Raw genomic sequence first — 24877 nt, forward strand, 5'->3', positions numbered from 1 at the left:
GTTAATCTCACTCCAAAACTTTTTCTTATTTTCAACAAAATTTGTTGATAACAGCTCACCCACTCTCTCATTTGCTCTCTTTTTACATTGCTTCACCACTCTCTTAACCTCTCTCTTTTTCTACATATACTCTTCCCTCCTTGCATCACTTCTACTTTGTAAAAACTTCTCATATGCTAACTTTTTCTCCCTTACTACTCTCTTTACATCATCATTCCACCAATCGCTCCTCTTCCCTCCTGCACCCACTTTCCTGTAACCACAAACTTCTGCTGAACACTCTAACACTACATTTTTAAACCTACCCCATTCCTCTTCGACCCCATTGCCTATGCTCTCATTAGCCCATCTATCCTCCAATAGCTGTTTATATCTTACCCTAACTGCCTCCTCTTTTAGTTTATAAACCTTCACCTCTCTCTTCCCTGATGCTTCTATTCTCCTTGTATCCCATCTACCTTTTACTCTCAGTGTAGCTACAACTAGAAAGTCTATATTAACCTAAGAATGTCTATATTAACCTAAAATAAGACATTTAATGTGGCCAAGAGTGTTTATTATTATGTATTAGTATCACAAACGCATGAGCGGCCCAGGTGAACGCATCTGGTATGGACGATTTCTGAGTGGATACACGAAATCTCGTGGTAAAAATTCACCGAAAAAAGTGGTCGAAATCCGAATTGTACAATATTCGGACCAGACAAAAACTGGGGTTCCACTGTAAAAGTAAATATATTACCGAGTGACTGGCAGTCACAGATGTTGCCGTAAGCGGTTCACTTTCTCTCAACTTCATGCCTATATCTTGGCAAGTACCGATCGCAAAAAAAAAAAAAAAAAATTTTTTGTTCTATAAAACTTACAAAAATATTCTTATGATTTTGATAAGATTTTTTTTTTTTTTAATATTTTTTGACCCAGAGAGAGTGTTAAGGATCAAGGGTCTCAACCCTGAATGGGTTAAAAGTAATTACAACACTAAATATATTTTATTATACTGTAATTTTGAAGTACAGCATAGTGGATGCTCTAAAAATATGGGGCCATGTAGATATATGGTATCATACATCAACATTTTTTCACTGAAATACAGTTTTGGAAACAAGTTTAAGACATATAGTAATTAATTAAGATTAATCCTATTAATAATAAATCTGGTTGATCTACAGTTCTGAACTGCAATTGGAATATAAGTCTCCAGTGCTACTCACCAATGAGATCTATGTTGACATTCAAATGCTGTGTGATCATCTTATACCACTCACAGTAAACACTGTACTCAGCACTGGACATTTTTCCTCCCTTGTAGAGATTCTCCACGAAACAGTATCTGGAAGACCGATAACTATATCACTTACTTATTACTTGTATCCATCAAAGTGACTTAATATATTAGATTTCAATTTTTTTTTAAATATGCCAAGAGGGGAAAAGGGTGAGTGGTGCACTTAGGAGTCTGTGGACACGAAGAACTTTGTCCGTGGAAGCAAAGAGGGGAATGTATGAGAGTATAGTTGTACCAACACTCTTGTATGGGTGTGAAGCACGGGTGATGAAAGTTGCAATGAGGAGAAGGCTGGAGGCAGTGGAGATGTCATGTCTGAGGACAATGTGTGGTGCGAATATAATGGAGAGAATTTGTAGTTTGGAAATTAGGAAGTGTGGGATTACCAAAACTATTATCCAGAGGGCTGGGGAGGGGTTGTTGAGGTGGTTCAGACATGTAGAGAGAATGGAACAAAACAGAATGACTTCGAGTGTATAAATCTGTAGTGGAGGGAAGGCGGGGTAGGGGTTGGCCTAGGAAGGGTTGGAGGAAGGTTTAGTGTGCGAGGGGCTTGGACTTCCAGCAAGAGTGCGTGAGCGTATTTGATACAAGCGAATGGAGACAAATGGTTTTTAATACTTGACGTGCTGTTGGAGTGTGAGCAAAGTAACATTCATAAAGGGATTCAGGGAAACTGGCAGGCCAGACTTGAGTCCTGGAGATAGTTAGTACAATGTCTATACTCTGAAGGAGGGGTGTTAATGTTGCAGTTTTATAACTGTAGTGTAAAGCACAACTCTAGCAAGACAGTGATGGAGTGAATGATGATGAAAGTTTTTCTTTTTTGGGCCACCCTGCCTTGGTGGGAATCAGCCGATGTGTTAATAAAAAAAAATAAAGGTTCTATATCTATTACACCTTCTCCATCATAAAATATAGCATAGTATGGTCCTGCTAATACCTGTTGCATGTCTGGTATATGCCCTACAGTATTTCATTTTGCAACAGTTACCAAAATTATATAACAGCAACACTCATGAGCTATCAAATAGGGAAATAATTACCTGTGCCAATGAGCCTTAACCCTTTCAGGGTCGAGATCCCTGATCCTTAACTCACTCTGTTGAAAAATTTCTCTCTCACTCACTCACTCTCACACTCACACTCTCACACACACACACACACACACACACACACAGAACGGAACAGGATTATAAATGACAACCAATATGGATTCATGGAAGGCAACTCCTATGTCACAAACCATCTGGAGTTTTATGACAAGGTAACAGAAGAAAGACACGAGAGAGAAGGGTGGGTGGATTGCATTTTCCTGGACTGCAGGAAGGCCTTTGACCGTTCCTCACAAGAGATTAATGCAGAAGCTGGAGGATCAGGCATGTATAACAGAGAGGGCACTGCAATGGATCAGAGAATACCTGACAGGGAGGCAACGAGTCATGGTACATGAAGAGGTATCACAGTGGGCGCCTGTGACGAGCAGGGTCCCACAGGGGTCAGTTCTAGGACCAGTGCTATTTTTGATATATGTGAATGACATGATGGAATGGATAGACTCCGAAGTGTCCCTGTCAGACACTGCAACTTCTTGGGATCTTAATACTTAGGAATTCTTCGCTTGCCTAATTCTTGGGCACGACCTACTTCCACATTGAACAAATGTGACACCACCTATGACTGCTGCACCTCTCCTGCCATACGGTTTATAAGCTCCTTCTCCGCTCATATGCCGTGTTCTACTCAAGATTGATGGACTGAACACATCGACTCAAGGTTGAGGGACTGATTACCTCATTCTCCTCCTGTTCTTCAAGTTTCTCCTATGTATGGACTGATGAAGCCACTGTGTGGCGAAACGTTTCCTCAATAAAGATACCCAAGAGTTGCACATGTGTCTAATTTATCATTTACTATTGTCTTGGAATATATACAAAATATTTATATGTCCCAGCAATGTTTTGGATATGTGGAAGTATATAATAACAATGAGGAGGAGGAGGAGGAAGAAGAGGAGGAGGGAGGGAGGAAGGAAGGAGGAGGGAGGAGGAAGGAGGAGGAGGAGGAGGGAGGAGGAGGAGGAGGGGGGAGGAGAAGGGAGGAGGAGGAGGGAGGAGGAGGAGGGAGGAGGAGGAGGGAGGAGGAGGAGGAGGGAGGGGAGGAGGAGGGAGGAGGAGGAGAAGGGAGGAGAAGGGAGGGAGGAGGGAGGGAGGAGGAGGAGGAGGAGGGGAGGAGGAGGAGGGAGGAGGAGGAGGGAGGAGGAGGAGGAGGGAGGAGGAGGAGGAGGGGAGGGAGGAGGAGGGAGGAGGAGAGGAGGGAGGAGGAGGGAGGAGGAGGAGGGAGGAGGAGGAGGGAGGAGGAGGGAGGAGGAGGGAGGAGGAGGGAGGAGGAGGAGGGAGGAGGAGGGAGGAGGAGGAGGAGGAAGAGGAGGGAGGAAGAGGAGGGTGGAAGAGGAGGGAGGAAGAGGAGGGAGGAAGAGGAGGGAGGAAGAGGAGGGAGGAGAGGAGGGAGGAAGAGGGAGGAAGAGGAGGGAGGAGGGAGGGAGGAGGGAGGAGGAGGGAGGAGGGAGAAGAGGGAGGAGGAGGAGGGAGGAGGAGGAGGAGGGAGGAGGAGGGAGGAGGAGGGAGGAGGAGGGAGGAGGGAGGAGGGAGGGAGGGAGGAAGAGGGAGGAAGGAAGGAGGAAGGAAGGAGAAAGGAGGAGGAGGAGGAGGAGGGAGGGGGAAGGAAGGAAGGAGGAAGGAGGAAGGAAGGAGGAAGGAGAAAGGAGAAAGGAGGAGGAGGAGGAGGAGGAGGAGGAGGAGGAGGGAGGAGGGCGGGAGGGAAGAGGGAGGGAAGAGGGATATTTTTATGCACTGTTATTCTCAGTTCATTATTGTTTGAGTGTTCTGTTTTTCATTTTATTAATTTTCCTGTTGTTGTCTTTGCATTATATTTTAATTTTGTTTATGCACTCTTAGAAAATATTTAGATTTCCCAGTTATCTCTCACTGCATACAATTTAGTAATTTTATTTTATACTTTTTCATTGATTTACAATTTTATTAGTAAATTTCTTTACGTAAGAGTACAGACAGCTCATTTTGCATTTAATTCAGCCTTCAGTAATATTTTTACTTTCTTATAAATTTCAATGTGTTTCTTTACCTTGACCAACAGCCCCTTACAATGAGTTATTCTTCCTCTTGCAGTGTATCTTAGACATTTTTTTTTTATTCTGCAGAATTAGTTATATCTCTTTTATTTCAATTTTAGCATGTGTCATTTTTAATATTCATTATTTTTGCCTTATTTATTGCTCCTGTCATCAGTCCTCATAGTTTCTTATCGACTGACAGACCGACCCAGACACTGACACACTATAGTTTTACTCGTGATTCCCTTGATGAGTTACCTTTATTCAATGGCCATGTACATAGTCTTGAAGCATGGTTTACTGCCATCCGTTCTCGTGTTAATGCTCTAGTTGACGGTCCTCCTTCAGAGGAAAGCTTTATCATGATAGACTTGCGAAAGCTTTTCATCGGTCCCCTGCTGCTGTTCATGTTGTTAATCTCCTTGAAATGTGAGACTTCAGGAATCTTACTAAGTGGTCACAATATGAGGAACTGATTCGTTCTTTCCTTGTACCAGTAAAAACAGCTGATCCATATGTCGTTCTACAGGAGCTCGTGAATGCTACACCCATGACTAGTTGGATGAATCTTATTGTGGCTAGCTGGTCTAGTGGCTAACGCGACGGGCTGGAGTTTTGAGACTCTATGACCGCGGGTTCAATCCCGGCCGGGGGTATGGTTTGTTTGCTATCGTGTCATTACGATTTCTTGAGTCTCGTTGAGTGCATTTGCTGTTAGATCAGATAAACTTTTATCATCATTTATCAATGTTGTCCAGTCCTCAGCCTTTGTGCCTGACGAGGATAAACGATCCACAGCATCGTTTGCTAAAATAGCAGCTTTTGGAGCAATCAAAGAACTAATGCCACCTACTTCCGTGTGTGCTTATGAGGCTAATCCTCCAACTGTGATGGTGGAACCATTTACAGCCCTAAATCATGTACGTTCTTCGTGCCCCCAGGGTACTTTCCCGTGTATCAAAGTAATTTCACACCCATGCCTCAGTTTGCACATCTTGTTTGTGCCAGTGACAAATCGTGGTAGTCAACCATCACAGAGATCACCAAGGACCAGTGTACAGAGTCATTATCAACCTCGTAGTATTCATACTACATTCAGTAACCATAGTCAGCGGACTTGTTACAACTGTGGTTTCCATGGCCATATTGCAATTAATTGTCCTGGGTCACCCTAAGAGGCATACTGATGATGAGTACCAGTCTGATCTGTCGTACTGTACTTACCATAGAATACATGGACATGACACATGAGTGCAATGCTCTCTACCTTCAGTACTCTAGATATTTCCATGGCCGTTCCAACCGCAGAACCAGGAGAGGAAACAGAGGTCGTGGTTCTGACTAACCAGAACCAGGCTCATTCTTCCAATTCGGGGGAATTCGAGCGCCACAATCAAACCGTCCCATGGTGACCGTAGGTGATAATGAGTACACCATCCCCATTCACAATTCCTTTGAAGCCTTAAGCAGCCTCGAGAATGACAATCCTGCTGATGATACTGCTTCACACGTCTCTGACGTAGAGGATATTGGGGATGAAGCGGAACAAATCTTTTCTGATGACAATCCACCTTTTTGTTTGCACATAACTTCCAATGCAACGATAGGTCCCATAGTACAAGCATCTTTTCATAATGCGCCCGTTCATGTGTTCATGGATTCTGATGCGCAAGTCAATATCATCAGGTCTTGTTTGTTTAACCCTTTCGGGGTTTCGGCCATACTAGTATGGCTTACGAGCCAGGGTTTTTGACATACTAGTACGCATAAATTCTAGTGCCCTCAAATCTAGTGAGAGAAAGCTGGTAGGCCTACATATGAAAGAATGGGTCTGTGGTCAGTGTGCGCAGTATGAACAAAATCCTGCAGCACACAGTGCGTAATGAGAAAAAAAAACTGACCGTGTTTTTGGTCTAAAACAGCGACTTTGCACTGAATTTTCGTGTGGTGTTTATTGTTGTATTCTAGTTTTCCTGGTCTCATTGTATAGAATGGAAGACATATTACAGAAATTGAGATGATTTTGACTGGTTTTGCTCAAAGTAGCAGAAATGTTCGATTTTTACCAAAGTTCAAAAGTAAACAAATCATGCTAAGCGTCCAATACACGTCAACTGGTGAGTCTAATATTCTTTCACAAGTGCGCTGATATTATTTATACCATTTCTACACTAATGCAGTAGTCTGCATAACAGTAAATCTTATTTTTTTTTTTGTGAGAATAAAAAAATCAAAGTGGAAAGCAAAAGAAATGTAAGAGGGGCCTGGGAACGTGACTAATGAACAGAGGAAATGTTATTTTGGTGCCAGGAATGTCTTTCTTGTTTATTCTGGACTATTTGGAAATTGGCATCTTTTGAAATTTGTGTGAAATTGGCAAAATTGCTAAATTCTGACCACTTTATTGGATAGTTGAAATTGGTAAATGGGTGGTTTCTTGTACTCATTCGATAGAAAAAATGGTGTTTTAGCGAAATAGTTATGATTTTTGTCGACTAGTACACTGGAATTGGCTGAAAATAGGGCTCAAAGTGGGCAAAAACGCCGATTCGTAAACATCGTCGAGACCACTAACTTCGCGTGAGCATAATTTCGTAAGTTTTCCATCAAATTTCATACTTTTGGTGTCATTATGATTGGAGAAAGATTCTCTATTTTTTTCATAAGATTTTTTTTTTTTTTTTTGAAAGTTTGGCGACACTGAGAACAAGTCTCAGAGGGGCTGGTGACCCTCAAAGGGTTAAGGATAAGCAGTTACGACATGTCCTTCTCGTAGAACCGACTCATGTGTCCTCCCTTAGTGGAGTAGCTGGTTCTCACCTGCGTGTCCGAGGTCAGACTTCCCTCACCTTTTCTATCCAAGGTAGAGACTTTACTGCTTCCTTCCTTGTTGTTGACCAGCTTACTTTCCCTGGTGATCTACTGGGATTTGCTTCCATGCGAGACTTAGGCATTGTGCTCGACCCTTAACGATGGTATGCCCAAATTGATGACTTGATCGTACCATTTTGCGGTTACCAGCTTGGATCCGAGATCTGCTATGCTGCCACATAGTACGACGTTCGGATTAAGTCCTTACAGGCCAGTGCATTTTCCAGTAGCGTGCCCAAGCGGTCAGGCACTGGTGATCCTGTCACTCCTGTCTGTGTTCCGCCTACAACTTCAGGCTTGCAAGATAGTGTCCAGTTACCTCAAGTGTCTGAGGATGCTCTGACTACCTTGAGTGCTGAGCCTATCCCTGCAATGTCTGCTAGTGTTCCAGATGGTGATAACGTCCTAGTTGACAGTGATTCATGCAAAGTAAAGGGTTTATTTGTTGAGCCATCCTTACATGTTGTAAGAGATAGTAAGATCCATTTCTTCCTTGCAAGCACTTCTGGTCACAGTGTTCGTCTCAGAGCAAATACCAATCTTGTTGACCTTGTTCACTATCCTTACCCTGTTCAGGTAGAGGATGAGTTATCACCTGACCAGTGGGTTGGTGCTATTTCTACCAGGGAGACCTCATCCACTTCAGTGGATCAATCCATTCCACCATTTGCGGAAAAAGAGTTAGCTCCCACTGACTTCCCAGACGAGGCCAAGCGTTTGTTGACTCTGTTGAACAAACGTTGTAAAGCCATTACCTTACCAGGTGAGAAGAGGGGTGTAATGAACTTATTGTCAGAATGCCTCATTCACGAAACTTGCTGTCACAGAAGAATTGATCAAATGCTTCATGGAATTATTGCACCTAGCAATTCACCCTGGAATGCACCCTTGATCCTAGTACCTAAGAAGGACGGTACTTGGCACCCAGTGATTGACTTTAGGAAGTTAAATGCAAAAACTATTCCATATCACTTCCCACTTCCTGTACTTGGTGATCTTTTACGTAACATCAGAGATAACAGTCTTTTCAACCCTGGACTTGTTACAAGGGTTTTGGCAAGTCCCTCTTCACAAGGACAGCCAAGAGCTAACTGCATTCTCCACTCCTACAGGTCATTATCACTTCCTCCATATGGCCTCTGGATTACGATCTTCCCCTATCACATTCTCAAGGCTCATGACTAATATCTTAATAGGTCTCATACGTAATGCACTTATGGTGTACTTAGATGACGTAATCGTCATGTCTGAACACATGGATATGCACTTGAAAAGACCTGATGTAGTACTTGGTAAGCTTGAAGAAGCCAATTTAAAGATCAAACTGTCTAAATGTCAATTTTTCAGATCAGAAATCAAGTTTCTTGGTCACGTAGTCACTCCTAGAGGGGTTACAACTGACCAAAGTAAAGTAACTGCAGTACTAAATTTTCCATTTCCCAAAACTGCTGATGCCGTAAGATCCTTTGTGGGCTTAGCAGTCTTTTATAGATCTTTCATTGCCAATTTTTCTTCCATAGCAGCTCCTCTCAGTTGCTTAAGAAAGATGCTCTTTTCGTTTGGACCTTCCATCAAGAAAGAGCATTCCAAACTCTAAAAGAAAAGCTAACATCTGCTCCAATTTTGAAATTTCCAGATTTTTCTAAGCCCTTCTATCTGACAACTGATGCTAGTTCTATTGGCATAGGTGCCGTACTAGCTCAGACGACTGATGGCAAGTACAACGCAGCTGCATTTGCTAGCCGAGTCCTTACGAAGGCTGAACGTAATTATACAGCAACTGAGCAAGAAGCTTTAGCTCCACTGATACCTTTATTCCAGAACAAACAACCTACTGGAAGGTTAGCCAGATGGACCTTGACTATCCAAGAGTTCAGTCCTACCTTTGAACACTTACCTGGCAAGTCAAATGTAGTCACAGATGCTTTATCACATGTTAGTATTGTAACTGAAGACCCTCCATTTACTGCCGAGGATGTAAAGAATGTTCAAAGAACAGATCCCACGTGGTCTGGTGTGATTCGATTCCTGCTCCAGGAAGATCTTATTCTGACTGTGAAGCCACAAGCACCCATCAGTGACTTTGTCATGAACCAAGAATTGCTGTATCAAACAGCCGAGTTGGGTACTTATAGCAGACGGGTATACCAGTTAGTAATTCCACAGACACTAGTGAATGTAGCCTTACAGCTAGTTCACGATGTACCAGGTGTTGCGCACCCTGGTATGGATCATTCAGTAAAACAAGCCAGATTGAAATACTTTTGGCCTCGTATGGCAAGTGATATTTCTGAGTATGTTAAGAAATGTAGTGTCTGCATGCAACATAAAGGAAATGTTAATGGTCCTAATCCAATCCAGGTGTATCCCACTACTAGCGAACCTTGGGAAAGAGTTGCGCTAGATTTGTTAACTAATTTCCAATGTTCCCTCCAGGGCAACAAACATCTGTGTGTTATGGTAGACCATTTCACCAGATATTGTGAGTTAGTTCCTATTGCAGATAAGACTGCTGAGACAGTAGTTAAAGCATTTATAGAACGCATTATCTGCAGGCATACCACCCTAAGTCCCTAATAACAGATAATGGAGGTGAATTCTGTAATGAGATTCTTGAAAATTTGTGTACCTTGTACAGGATCTCTAAATCCACCATTGTTCCTCACCATCCTGCCAGCAATGGGTTAGCAGAATGAACCAATAAGAAAGTACTTGATGTCTTGAGAACCACTATCAATCCCAACAGTGAAACTTGGGACGAAGTTATAACTGATCTGTGTGCCATAAATTCGGTTTACGATATTTCTATCGGTGACACTCCACATTATGCATTGTACGGTGTAGATAAAGGTTTGCCTTATGAGTTGTTATATTCTAACCCGAAACCAAATTACAACTCGGATGATTTCATAGCAACTCATACCAGCTTAGCTCAAAGTGTCTTTAGAAGAATCCGTGAAACACTTCATAAATCAACATCAGAATTTATAAGTCGCTAACACTCGAGCAAAGCCGTCCAAAATTACAGTAGGTTCGAGAGTTATGCTGACTAACTTTAACAAAACATCTGCAATGCTTAAGCTTGATCAAAAGTTTGTTGGCCCTTATTGAGTAGTTGAACATATTAATGGCATAAGTATAAGGTTAGAGAAATTAGTACTGGTCAGTATAAAGAATCGCATTTAATCACATGAAGTTAGTATGTGACGATAATGATGTTCCAACTCAGGCTTATGTGACAGGCTCTGACAATCCTCCTGATCCTGTACCCTCTACCTCTAATACTCAGTCAGACGATCAACCCGAATGTCGTTATTCCCTATGTACACGACAGGTATTGAGAAATCCTCAAGTATCATTTGTAACTACTAATTCAGATCTGCCTCAAACATGGTATGAGTTGGCCAGTGCAACAGAGTTTGATCCTACCAGTGATGACACCCATTCTGCATGTCTATCTCACCCTAGCAGAGTTGGGGTTAAATGTAAATAACCTGTAGATGAATAATTACAGTATCAACTTATTAACATTCAAGAATTTTTTTGTGTTCACGTTCTCTCTGAATTCTGAAATTTAACAGTCTAGATTTGAGTGCACCAAGTCTGCCTTTCTGTTAAACACTTCTTTCTTTGTACATATCCTTCCTTAGAATCCGTAGACCACATGAATACAGATCGATCGATCAAATTTTTTTTTATCACTTCTATTGTGTAATCTCAATGTTGAGTTCATTCTATGAGTTGTGCTATATCATACCTTGTAATGCACTACAGAAAGTTTCATTACAGTAAGTTACGTTAGCTTCCATTCAGATATTCTCCTTATGTATGTTATAATGTTCAATTGTTGTGTACTTTGACATTGTATAGAATTAGCCCCAGCTGTAGGCCTGTCGTCTCTAGTTTGTATTAGCTGTATGTCGGGACGACATACATTAGCGTCAATGAGTTCTCAGTAGTACCATACCAGTAACCAGTTACCAGTGTCAGTAGTGACTCACTACCAATCGTCTGTGTGAATCACTTGTTATTCACTGTTACAGCTGACCTTAGCATGTTTTGAACCCGCTCACCCCTAGGAATCATCTCATGAGGCAGTCTAAAGATAGGGAGCGGAGACGTAGGTCAGGCTGGGCGCTTCTCATACATTCCGTTTTAATTATACTCTATTATTGCCTATGTGAGTATCCTTTACCCAATCCACATTACCGAATCCAACAGGACAGAGGCAGGAACCATACATAGCCTTAAGATGAGGTATGATAAAGCTCATGGAGCAGGGAGAGAGAAGACCTAGTAGCACTCAGTGAAGAGCTGGGGCCAGGAGCTGAGTCTCGACCCCTGCAACCACAATTAGGCGAGTACAATTAGACGAGTACACACACACACACACACACACAAATTTCTTATGAGATTATAGAGAATATTTTCCCAATGGTAATGACACCAAAAGTACAATATTTGATGGAAAACTTACGAAATTACGCTCTTGCGAAGTTAGCAATCTCAGCGATATTTACACATCAGTGATTTCATCCACTCTGAGCCCCATTTTCGGCCACTTCCATTGTTACAGTCAACTAAAATCATAGCTATTTTGCTAGAACTCCATTTGTTCTATTAACTGAAAACAAGAAACCGCCAATTTACTGATTTCAACTACCCAATAGTGGTCAGAAATTGGCAATTTGGCCAATTTCACACAAATTTTAAAAGATGCCAATTTCAAAATAGGGTCCAGAATAAACAAGGTAGACATTCCTGGCACTAAAGTAACATTTTCTCTGTTCATTACTCACATATCCAGGCCCCTCTTATATTTTTCTTGCTTTCCATTTTGAATTTTTATTCTCACAAAAAATAGAAGTTTTACTGTTATACAGACTACTGCATTATTGTAATAATTGTATAAATAATGTCATCCCATTCGTGACTGTGTATTAGACTGGCCAGTTGGACACGTATTGGACAATGACGTCATGTGTTTACTCTTGAACATCGGCAAAAATCAAACTTTTCTGCTATTTTAAGCTCAATTTCAAAGTACTTTTCATCATGAAACCAATCAAAATCATCTCCATTTCTGTAATATATCTTTCATTCTATCAAATGAGACCAAGAAAATGAGAATACAACCACAAATTCCATACGAAAAAACACCGCAGTTTAAAACCAATAACACAGTCGGAGTTTCTTTTTCTCATTTTGCACCGTGTGCTGTAGGATTTTTTTTTATACTGCGCACACTGACCACACAGACCCATTCTTTCATATGTAGGCCTAGCAGCTTTTTTCCACTAGATTTGAAGGAGCTAGAATTTTGGCGTAGTATTACAGAACCAACGCTGGCTCTCAAGCTGTAATATTACAGGACCAACACTGAAAGGGTTAAAAGCTAATATAACAACTATTTTAACCCTTAAACGGTCCAAACAGATCGACGTTCAAATTCATAGTGCTACAAAAGTAGATCTACTTTTTTTTACATATTTTCAAATATAACAAAAAAAAAAAATGTAGATAAAAGTTTTTTTACCCATTTTCAAATGTAAAACAAAAAAGATCTACATTTTTTTACATACTTTCAGATGTTGAAAAAACGTATATATACGTTTGGACCATTTAAGGGTTAACTATGGAAAAAAAAAAAAAACTGCCACCAAATGTTGAAAAAGTCAACATCTAATAAGGAGTGCCTTTATTAGGAGGTATTTCAGTAAAGTGTGAACTTCATTTATAGTAACTACACAGAAGCCAGAAAGGACTTGACAAACTAACAACTGAGTGAAACTGACCAATAACTGAGTATATACAGTGGACCCCTGCATAACGATCACCTCCGAATGCAACCAATTATGTAAGTGCGTTTGTACGTGTATGTTTGGGGGTCTGAAATGGACTAATCTACTTCACAATATTCCTTATGGGAACAAATTCGGTCAGTACTGGCACCTGAACATACTTCTGGCGTGAAAAAATATCGTTACCGGGGGTCCACTGTATGTATGAAATTACCTTTTTCTAGTAATCAAGCTTCAGCTCCTGAACCGTGCTTCTTAATAATTAAACAACCAGTGATGATGCATCTCATACAAAGATAATTATTCAGCTGTATTTACATTTAAATTCATGTATGAAGTTTGCCTTGGGTATTTTCTATCACTGCTCTTCTTCCATAGAAATGCCTCCCTTCATCTCTCAAGTTCATTTGGGCATTTAGTTTTCATTCATGACCCCTCTTTCACTCATTATTTTCAACAGGTTGTCCTCCTTCCTAACGTCCAAACAATATACAGTGGGCCCCCGGTTTTTGTAATTAATCCATTCCAGAGTGACAAGAAATAATGTATGTAAATCCAATTAATCCGTTCCAGACACCCGAAAGTATTTAACAAAAATTATTTTTTTATAGATTAAATATAGATTTACATACAGAAAAGAATGAGAAATGGAGTATAAAATAATAATGTCACATTTACCTTATTGAAGACTCTTGTTGGTGTATGGAAGAAAGGAGGAAGGTAGAGGATTAGGGTGATATTCCTCCACAAATGTTTGCATCTCACTCCACTTGGCACAAATGTCCTTATTCTTCGAAGAAGGCACCTTCTTCCCCCCCCCCTCTCTCTCTCCTCCTCTGAAGCAATTTCCTCAGCTGGTGTACACAAGAACATAAGAAAGCAGGAACACTGCAGCAGGCCTGTTGGCCCATACTAGGCAGGTCCTTCACAAACTATCCTACTACCAGAATCGTATTTGCCCAACCCAATTTTCAATGCTTCCCAAGCAATAAGCATTGATAATTCTATTCACGCATGCGCAAGTCCCACTCAAATCAAATTGTGTGTGTGTGTGTGGGGAAGTACCCTAGCTGGTGCGTGGGGAAGTACTTTGGCTGGTGTGTGGGGAAGTGCCCTGGGTGGTGTGTGTGGGGAAGTACCCTGGCTGGTGTGTGTGGGGAAATGCCCTGGCTGGCGTGTTCTTTCTTGAATTCTATCATGTTTATCACCTTCTTTACCAAAGGTCCGGCACTAGGAGCTTCCTCCTGGCCCATGGTGGTTTATTTAGCAGTTGCAAGCACTAAAAAGAATGGAATACAAAATGTTTTGTATGAACGCATGGGATCGTCCTCACTGGGTGATAAACAATGGCACACTGACTGTAAATAGTGCGTCGGCGTGCGGACACGTTCGGGACGAATGGCCGTTACCGAGTTCAGTGACGATCACCAAGCCAATATTTTGACAAAAAAGGAGTTACTTACTCAGAAACTACGTAATCCGGGGGTTCACTGTACAACATCCTAGTATCTTGTACTTTAAGATCACATTCGCTCAGTCTCTTTCCTCCAGTGTTGCAATATGCTGGATAAACTTAGTCTACTGCATCTGAATTTTTGCATTCCTGGAACTAAAGGTTTTTTCACATACAGTGGACCCCCGGATATCGGCTGGTGTGGATATCAGCCACTTTTTTGGCCAAAATTCTATCCTGGATTTCGGGCGGCAACTCTGAAATCGCCCATATTGGATGCATCCGCCCACCACACCACTTGCGTAAGTCAGTCTGGCCATGTCACTCCGTGCATTCATCCAAACATTTCGTTATAATCCATTGTTTTTTTGTGGTTGTTTATTGAGTGACTGTGAAATAAGCCTCCAAGGGCCCAAAGAAAGTTCCTAGTGCTAGCCCTTTGGTAAAGAAAGTGAGAAACATGATAGAATTCAGTGACAAAACTTGTCCCACTTCAGGAAAATCTTAAAAGAGACGCCAGAAACAGACCTCTCCGGACAGTTTTTTTGTGCGACTGGTGCAGCGACTCTCAAGCTGGTCCTAGTGCCAGTAAAAGACAAGCATTGAAGTAACCCTGGACAGGGACTTGATACCTGAAGTCCTTATGGAGGGGGATAACCCTTCCAAACAATAATCAGTCCTCCCTCTCCCTTCCTCCCTGTCTTCCATACACCAACAAGAATTGTCAATAAAGGTAAATGTGATGCTAAATGTTCATTTATCTATTTCATTAGTAATCTTATTTAGTTCTCACTGTTTTGTGTATGTAAAACTATAGTTAATCTTTAAAAAATTTTTTTTTTTTTTTGGGTGTCTGGAACGGATTAATTGTATTTACATTAATTCTTATGGGAAACATTACTTCAGTATTCAACCTTTTCAGATTTAGGCCGACCTACTGGAATGGATTACGGCCGAAATCCAGGGTTCCACTGTATATCACTAGTACCTCCTGGAATGATTTGCTAAGCTCCTTGTAAACTTCCCAGTCATTACCAGTGACCAAATCCCCATTTTCTTTTTAAATTTGTTCCACTGTTTATATATTCTTGCACATGGAAATAATTCAGGATGAAATAGCACAGAACTTCACTTTGGAACTCCTTTTTAAGTAACAGGTCCAACATAATTTTAGTATACAGTGAAGCCCATGTATTTGGTACATCTTGACTCATTACTTCACTTTTCTGATGGAGTCGCCTGCAAAAAAATTTGGAGATATGCAAGTTGTGGAAGCAATATGTGTATATGTTATGTATGCACTAAACATGTACTAGTGATGATAAAGAAAATTTCATCAGTTCTCAGCTTACTGAGGTTACATTGAAAGTTAATCTACTTAGTTTTGCTCACAGGGCTACATTACTGAAGCCAGCATTGCTCACGAAGATCTAAGTTTAGAGCTCGGCTCCCTCATAAGCTGTGTGCAATAAATTTTGGCCTAGATATGAGAGAATGGGTCTGTGCAGTGAGAGTGCACAGTAGAAAATAAAAAAAAATCCTGCTCCACATGGTGCATGAAGGAAAAGGCAAACCTTTGACTTTGTGTTTAGTTTAAAATAGCAACTTTGAGGCATTTTCTAGGAAGGTATTTAAAGTTTTGTTGGCAATGAAAGAACTATTGCCAAAATAGAGAGAATTTTGTTTTTTTTCCAGAACTGGAAATAGCTTGAAATTGGGCTCAAATTGGCAGAAATATTTGCTTTTCGACTTTTTTTTTTTTTTTTTTTGAGGATGGGTATAGACTTGAGAGGTCTCAAGTCTGTTTTGCTGGTTTTACTAGGTCTGCTCCAATTACTGAGGTACCCTAGACCATGACCAATCATTTCTGGTTCCAAATAACAAAAAGGGCACAATACCATGACTGGAACCATACACAAATAACCCAGACATAGGACAGAGGGGCTTACAACGTTTTGGTCCTCCCTTATACACAACTTTCCTTGTATTAATCTTAGTCCTGGCTTTGTCTCTGTAGATGCCTTCCTTTCCCATTACATTGTAAAATGCTCCAAACTTCAGAACACCCATGATTTAACCTGATCCTTTTTTCACCTTCTCCCTCTTCCCCTTTCCTCTTTCTCCTTTGGGTTTTCTTTCTTCTGCCTTGGGTGTTTGGTCGATTATTTTTTTTCCCCTCTGTGCTCTTATTCCTACCTTTTGTGGACCCCTAACTCCCTTGCAGTGCTCCTCTTTCTTAGTCTTTGACTGACTCCACTATTATCATTACCTCTACCACTACCTCTCTTCTTCCTTTCCTACTACCTCTATTGTCCTGTACCTGTCTGCTGTCCTATACATACTCCCTCCTTCTCTCCTTTTTGTTAGTGTGACTTTGTAAATGGTCTAAGTCAGACTGAAACATCGGCATAAGCCCCTCTCTCCTATGTGTGGGTTATTTGTGTATTTCTGGCTATATTTTATTACCTGAAAAATGGTAAACCTTTCAATTTTTTTATATGAATTCAAAATGGAGGACAAGTGTAATACAGGAAAGGCTTTATGTGATTAATGTACATGTTTGTTTGTTTTGGACTTTCTAAATTTGAATTTTTTTTAATTTGGTATAAAACTGGCCAAAATACTAACTTCTGTGCCCTTTTTAGGGTAGTTCTGATACCTGAATGGACAGATTCTTATCCTCAATTGACAGAATGGAGGGCATACTAGCAAAACAGCTAAGAATTGTCAAACTGAGCAGTGGAATTGGCTTAAAACAAGACAGTGGATGAAATTGCCAATGTGCAAATTGCATTCAGACCACCAAATTTGTGACTTTGGGATTCCTTAACCCTTTGAGGGTTTCGGCCGTACTAGTACGGCTTACGCACCAGGGTTTTTAACGTACAAGTACGCCTAAATTCTAGTGCCCTCAAATCTAGTGAGAGAAAGCTGGTAGGCCTACATATGAAAGAATGGGTCTACGTGGTCAGTGTGCGCAGTATAAAAAAAAAATCCTGCAGCACAGTGCGTAATGAGAAAAAAAACTCTGACCGTGTTTTTGGAATAAAACAGCGACTTTGCACTGTATTTTCGTATGATATTTATTGTTGTATTCTAGTTTTCCTGGTCTCATTTTATTGAATGGAAGACATATTGCAGAAATTGAGATGATTTTAACTGGTTTTACAATGAAAAGTACCTTGAAATTGAGCGCAAAATAGCAGAAATGTTCGATTTTTACCAGTTCAAAAGTAAACAAATCATGCCAAGCGTCCAATACACGTCAACTGGTGAGTCTATTCTTTCACAAGTGCGCTGATATTATTTATACCATTTCTACACTAATGCAGTAGTCTGCATAACAGTAAATCTTCTATTTTTTGTAAGAATAAAAATTCAAAGTGGAAAGCAAAAGAAATATAAGAGGATCCTGGGGATGTGACAAACGAACAGAGAACTTGTTATTTTAGTGCCAGGAATGTCTTTCTTGTTTATTCTGGACTCTATTCGGAAATTGACATCTTTTGAAATTTGTATGAAATTGGCAAAATTGCTAAATTCTGACCACTTTATTGGATAGTTGAAATTGGTAAATGGGTGGTTTCTTGTACTCATTCAATAGAAAAAATGGAGTTCTAGCAAAAGTCATAAGTTTTGTCGACTAGTGCATTGGAATTGGCCGAAAATAGAGCTCAAAGTGGGCAAAATCGCCGATGCGTAAACATCGTCGAGACCGCTAACTTCGCGAGAGCATAATTCCATAAGTTTTCCATCAAATTTCACACTTTTGGTCTCATTATGAATGGGAAAAGATTCTCTATCTTTTCATAAGAATTTTTTTTTTTTTTTTAATTTGGCCAACCCTGAGAACAAGTCTCGGAGAGGGCCTGTCGACCCTCAGAGGGTTAAGTTCCCATCAAATTTCATATTTTTGGTGTCATTTGCCTTCAGAAAGATTCTCTACCATTTCAAATTTTTTTTTTTTAAATTTCCAACATTATCAGCATTTTTGGGGGTTCTGACGATGAAAGGGTTAATTAAGAATTAAACTTATATTAACCCTCTGACTGTTTCAGACCCCTTTCTGAAACTGCCATTCTATGTCGCTAAATTTTTGAAAAAAAAAAAAATTCTTATGAAATGATAGAGAATCTTTTCCCGATGGTAATGACACCAAAAGTTCGACATTTGGTCAAAAACTCATGGAATTACGCTCCCACGAAGTTAGTGGTCTCGGCGACATATGCGTATCGGCGATTTCGCCGACTTTGAGCCCTATTTTCAGCCAATTCTGTTGTTCCAGTTGACCAAACTCATAGCTATTTCTTTAGAACTCCATTTTATCTATCAGCTGAATACAAGAAACCTCCCATTTACCAATTTGGACTACCCAATATTGTGGTCAGAAATTGGCAATTTGGCCAATTTCATGCAAACTAAAAAAGATGCCAATTTCAAAACAGGGTCCAGAATAAACAAGGTAGACATTCTTGGAACGAAAATAACATATCCTCTGTTCATTAGTCACATCTCTAGGCCCCTCTTATATTATTATTGCTTTCTATTTTGATTTTTTATTCATACAAAAAAATACAAAATTTGTTATGCAGACTACTGCATTATTGTAAAAATTGTATAAATAATATCAGTGCACTAGTGAAAGAATATTAGACACTCCAGTTGACGTGTATTGGACGTGTGGTGTGATTTGTTTACTCCTGAACATTGGTAAAAATCGAACATTTCCGCTACTTTGAGCTCAGTTTCAAGGTCGTTTTCATCATCAAAGTAAAAAAAATCATCTCTATTTCTGTAATATGTTCTCCATTTTATCACCTAAGACCATGAAAACGCAAATACATCGATAAATACTATATGAAAATACACCTCAAAGTCGGCATTTCAATCCAAAAAAACGATCAGTTTTTTTTTTCTCATTACGCACTGTGTGCTGCAGGATTTTTTTTATGTGGTGCACACTGACCACACATACCCATTCTCTCACATGTGGGCCTACCAGCTTTCTTCCGCTTGATTTGAAGCCGCTAGAATTATTGAGTATATATACATCTGAAACACTGGCTCGTAAGACGTATATATATGACCAAAACAGTCAAAGGGTTAATAGTTGCTGCCACACTTAAAACACTACTGAACAGTAAATTACTTGCTACCAAGGTAACTCTGGGTAAGGACAGTATCAATTTCTATCTTACTGAAGTCACTTATGTTAACATACTGTGGTTCAAAGTTCCATACACTACATCTTAATCTCACAGCCCAATCCAAGTACTGGTACCTGACACTGGCTAGCAGATCAGCTAAGTGCCAAGCACGGTGCATAGGTATTAGAAAGTATGATTCAAAATAAAGTACAGTAACATCCAAAAAACAATCCTATGACTAACCTGGCACTGTAGAGAGATCGTTCTATAAGCTTAACTGGGGCTTGAGTGGACTGAAGATGCAGCTCCAGCATAGTCATTTGTACGTAGGCTTGGAATGTATGTGCCCACCGACATGGGTCCTTGTACATCAAGTCCTTAAGGTAAAATTTTGTTTTGAAGTTTTGTGCTTCTATATTGAACATATCTGCATACAATCAGGTATGTAATTAACAGAGGCCAGTGTGTTACCTAGGGCTACTAACTGGGGCACCTCACTGACAAGCTTCCCCATAGCTTGCAACTAAGCAAATGATTAGATTTTTATTTCAAATATCCCCAATCAACTGAAACGAGCATTTCAATATAAGAACATAAGAACATAAGAACGAAGGAACACTGCAGAAGGCCTACTGGCCCATGCGAGGCAGGTCCAAGTCCCTACCGGCTTAAGCCAATGCACCCAACCTAGTCAGGTCAGGTCACATTGACTTAAGGGAGGAACACGGCAACCGACCTGTTAGCACAAGCTATCAGGTCTAACTCACACCCACCCACATCTACTCATGTATTTATCCAACCTATTTTTAAAGCTACACAACGTTCTGGCCTCTATAACGGTACTTGGGAGTTTGTTCCACTCATCCACAACTCTATTACCAAACCAGTACTTTCCTATATCCCTCCTGAATCTGAATTTTTCCAACTTAAAACCATTGCTGCGAGTCCTGTCTAGGCTAGATATTTTCAGCACACTATTTACATCCCCTTTATTTATTCCTGTCTTCCACTTATAAACCTCAATCATATCCCCCCTAATTCTACGTCTTTCTAGAGAGTGCAGTTTCAGGGCCCTTAGTCTATCCTCATAGGGAAGGTTTCTGATACATGGGATCATCTTTGTCATCCTCCTTTGTACATTTTCCAGAGAATTTATATCCATTCTGTAATACGGTGACCAAAACTGTGCAGCATAATCTAAATGAGGCCTAACCAAGGATGTATAGAGTTGAAGAACAACCTGAGGACTCCTATTATTTATGCTTCTTGATATGAAGCCAAGGATTCTATTAGCTTTATTGCGAACACTTATGCACTGTTGTCTTGGTTTCAGATTAAAATATGTACAAAGGATATAGGAAAAGATAATGAGAGGGTAATGAACACTAATACATACACTTAAGACACCTTTATTGACGATGTTATGAACCTGGGACCTTGATCACTTCAAATACAGTGGAACTTCGACTTATGAGTGTCCCACCATACGAGTTTTTTTCAGGACACGAGCAGTCACTCGGTTGTTTTTTGTTTCTGGATACGAGAAAAAATTCAGGATGCAAGCATCCCCCCTCAAACAACTTTTTTTTTAGACCTCCAGATCTTAGAAAAATAAAAGTGAATATATAATTGTAATTCATTGTCGTGATGTATTATGTTGTTTTTTACTGCTTAAGATTATAACTGCAACAGAAATAATAGTATTTCTTACCTTAAATTGTGGGTGCTGGTGTTTGTGGATGATTGTGAAGAGAGTGGAGAGTTATGTTGTGGTCCTACTGGGCTGAGGTGGATGGTAGAGGTTCTGGTACTAAAACTGATGGTTGTACTGGAGTGTGCATAAATTCTGTATAGGATTTCTGTTCTATTTTACCCTGCAGTACATTATACAACTGACAGTAAGGCATCAGCTGCTCTAGACACCATATCAGGGTCCTCTTCAGTGAAAAAGTCTGGAAAAAGTTTAACTAAGTCATTCAGTAAGTCAGTCAAGTCATTCAGTCAGTCAAGGCATTCAGTCAAGTCAGTAAGTCATTCAGTAAGTCAGCAACACTGGTATGCCTACTGGGTGTAATGATTGCTTGGCAGATACAAGACATGGCAATTAAAAGATCGAAACACAATTCACAAACACAGCTAGCTTGTAGGAGAGAAGTGGAATTGAACACATATTCACGAAGCTGGGATGGTAGTGTCGGGGGATGGCAGGAGGTCTCCCCCGCTGACCCACAAAAAGGCGGCCACCTGAGTTAGGGAATGGCCGCCACCACTTGTCACAATGACATATTTTATTCATTCTAGAGTATATATCAGGTTTCTATGTTATTTATACTGTTTATGTCATATTAGATGAATTGTGATAGATAAATAAGCCAGAGTTGATATTAGCATCATATTGAAGTAGTATTTTTGTTCTGCCTCCCAGAGCAGGAATTCCGCTGGAATGAATTAATGGAATTTCAATTAATTTAAGCGAGAAAAATTGAATCAGCATACGAGTGAGGCCACGGAATGGATTAAACTTGTAAGCCAAGGTTCCACTGTAGTATATATGAGAAAATGTAGGTTATATACAGTATAGTGTCCAGAGAAACAGTAGTGGTAGAGGGGTGCAGAAAGTCACTATTTGTGAAGAAGGGTCTATCTTATGGCTGTGTTACATGGTATTCTTGGGAAAGTACATTCTAAGATCAGATAGGCTAAGTCAGTTGAAATGGTATAACTGCCAGTTTTTTGAAAAATGGTGCTGGAGGTCGTGATGAGTGATGCTTTAAGGTAGTGATGGTTCCTGAAGATCAGTTTGGCATCTTTCCAAGGCATAAGATACCCCTAAGTGTGTGTACAACAGTAATTTGTGTGATGTGACATCCCTGCCGCTGGCAGTAACACTGACATCACACAGAAACAAGGAGATATCATTTGTTGAAGCAGTCATGGACTTAAAACATCATTTATTGCCAGTTTCAATCCCACCCTAAAAACAAAAACGAAAAAAGGCAATTATAACATTTCCACAACCTTAGCCAATATGATCTTAGAACATGCATCAAAAGACTGCCACATAACTCAAGTCATAATTATGTTAAACCTTTCTTTACTTCCAGCGGTGTCCTTCACCTCACTACCACCACTACTGTACTACTCTCTCAACAGCCACTATATATTGCTCCTGTAGATTCGCCGGTACCGCTGGCTCGGGTCTTTTCCAGATGGTGACCCAGCAAAAAGGCTTGCTATGAAACAGGACAAGTGTTTCCTGATGCAGGTCTTAGTCAGATGACCTGCCACTAAAGTTTTTGGTCATCTGACCAATGCCTTCCATTCACTTACCAGTCCACCGCTTTAAAAATTATGGTCCTAGTTATGACCATTTTCTGAGCCACGGGGGCGTTGACCCCCGAAATCTTCTCCAGGTATAGCAAGTATCCTCTTATACTCCTCAAGTATGTATTTGAAGTGAACAAGGTCCCAGGGCTGAACCAACTTGCATAAAGTTGTCCTAAGTAAATGCACTCATGCTTACTTCCCTTTTAATTGTCAGCCTTCTTCTTTCAGCTCACTGGATTGTTTTGTGAACTCTTTACTTTATACTGTACAACTATTATCACACACTGTTATACTGTGCTGAAAGGCAAAATAATTCATGACTTCCAAGAACTCATGCATCTGTTCAAGAAATGTTAAAAGTATTTTATCAAGTGACATATTTTTAGCCATTCTGGAAAAATATCCTGCTTCTGCCTATTTTAAGTAGTAACTCATAATTACACAGCTGCATTGTAATGTTTTGCAACTAAATTCATGACTATATAAACTCATTACTATTGTTCTGAATTCCATAAATACGTTTAATTCATTAACTCTAACTTGCAACAAACAAATGTTGGAGCCTGGTTGCTGAACCCATTTTGTGCATCTGTAATATTTTGACTACTGATCAAAGGTGGATATGGAATTAATACTACAAATATTAACCTATCATTTTAAAAACCAATAAATTATTTTGTGCTCACATTAAAAAAAATACAAAGTGGAAATAACAGATGCTTCAAGAGATTTAAATAGATATGGATGCTTTCAAGTACACTCTCAATATACTTTTAAAATAAATTATTAATAAAAACATTTAGTAAACATTTCAGTCATTAATAGGTAACAAAAGTAACAGTACTGTGGCTGAAAATTCACAACCTATCTCCCTGATAATGGTTAAATCTGGACCCTGATCAAGTCATTACCTCTCAGTTATGACTTGATAATGGTCTACTACAGACTAGTGTTGTTTACAGTTTCCTCTCTTCACTGTGGGGCTTAGTCGTAATTATAATTAATAAATATTTAGTTTCTTGATAAGAAAATCGTCTGTATCAACATTCATGGTCCAAGACTATTCAACCAACCAACCAGCAACAGATATCAGAAACATTACTGGAACAGGTAAAGAAGTTTTCAAGAGGAAACAGGATAACTACCTCTGCCAAGTGACAGATCAACCAGGCTATATGATGGCTATGTGGTCTAAAATGAATTTATATTATTATATAATCATATTATTTGACTTTGTTGGGCTATCCTGGATTAAATTTGATCACTTCATCACCACTAAATGTCCTGTAGTTTACTGGTAGTTAATTCAGTATGCAAATGAAAAAGCCTCGGTTCAATTTCTGGACATAACTAGAAACATGAGTCTCCTTCACCTAGCCATAAATATGTGGAGTACCTAGCAGTCAGCTACTGTAGGTCACAATATAGTAAATAAAACTCAAGGAAAGTAACCCACACTTACCTGTTACCCAACAAAAGGCTGCAGTCAGAATGATAAATTCCCACTACAGGCAGCACACTCCACCAATATTCAAAACTCAAAACCTACTCACCATACAAAACATCCATACTTTTTACTGCACCTACTACATACATAGAACACTTAACTGATATAAACCCTCCCCTCAAACGTCTCCTTACCAACCTCAACAGAACACATGACCATAACACAAGGCACACATCACTCTTTGATGTTCCTCGTGTCCACCTCATGCTATGCAAAAACTCAATGCACATAAAAGGCCCTAAAATTTGGAATTCATTACCAGTTAATATAAAAGAAACACTGTCTGTTTATAAATTCAAGTCTCTTCTCAAAAATCACTTACTCACCCACAACTAAATAAATACTGAATA

At 39.9% G+C, this 24877-nt stretch overlaps 1 protein-coding gene across 1 annotated transcript in view; it reads right to left on the reverse strand.

The window, feature by feature from the left end:
* Positions 1 to 24877, reverse strand: part of LOC128687805 (deoxynucleoside kinase-like) — a 73752-nt gene that overhangs the window by 34329 nt on the left and 14546 nt on the right. Inside the window, exons 3-4 of the mRNA XM_070083749.1 lie at positions 19937 to 20070; positions 1215 to 1333 (exon numbers count right to left, since the gene is read on the reverse strand). Of these exons, the coding sequence (XP_069939850.1) occupies positions 1215 to 1333; positions 19937 to 20070 (253 nt within the window). The remainder of the gene's footprint in view (positions 1 to 1214; positions 1334 to 19936; positions 20071 to 24877) is intronic.

The sequence above is a fragment of the Cherax quadricarinatus genome, chromosome 10, assembly GCF_038502225.1.
Source record: "Cherax quadricarinatus isolate ZL_2023a chromosome 10, ASM3850222v1, whole genome shotgun sequence".
Classification (NCBI taxonomy): domain Eukaryota; kingdom Metazoa; phylum Arthropoda; class Malacostraca; order Decapoda; family Parastacidae; genus Cherax; species Cherax quadricarinatus.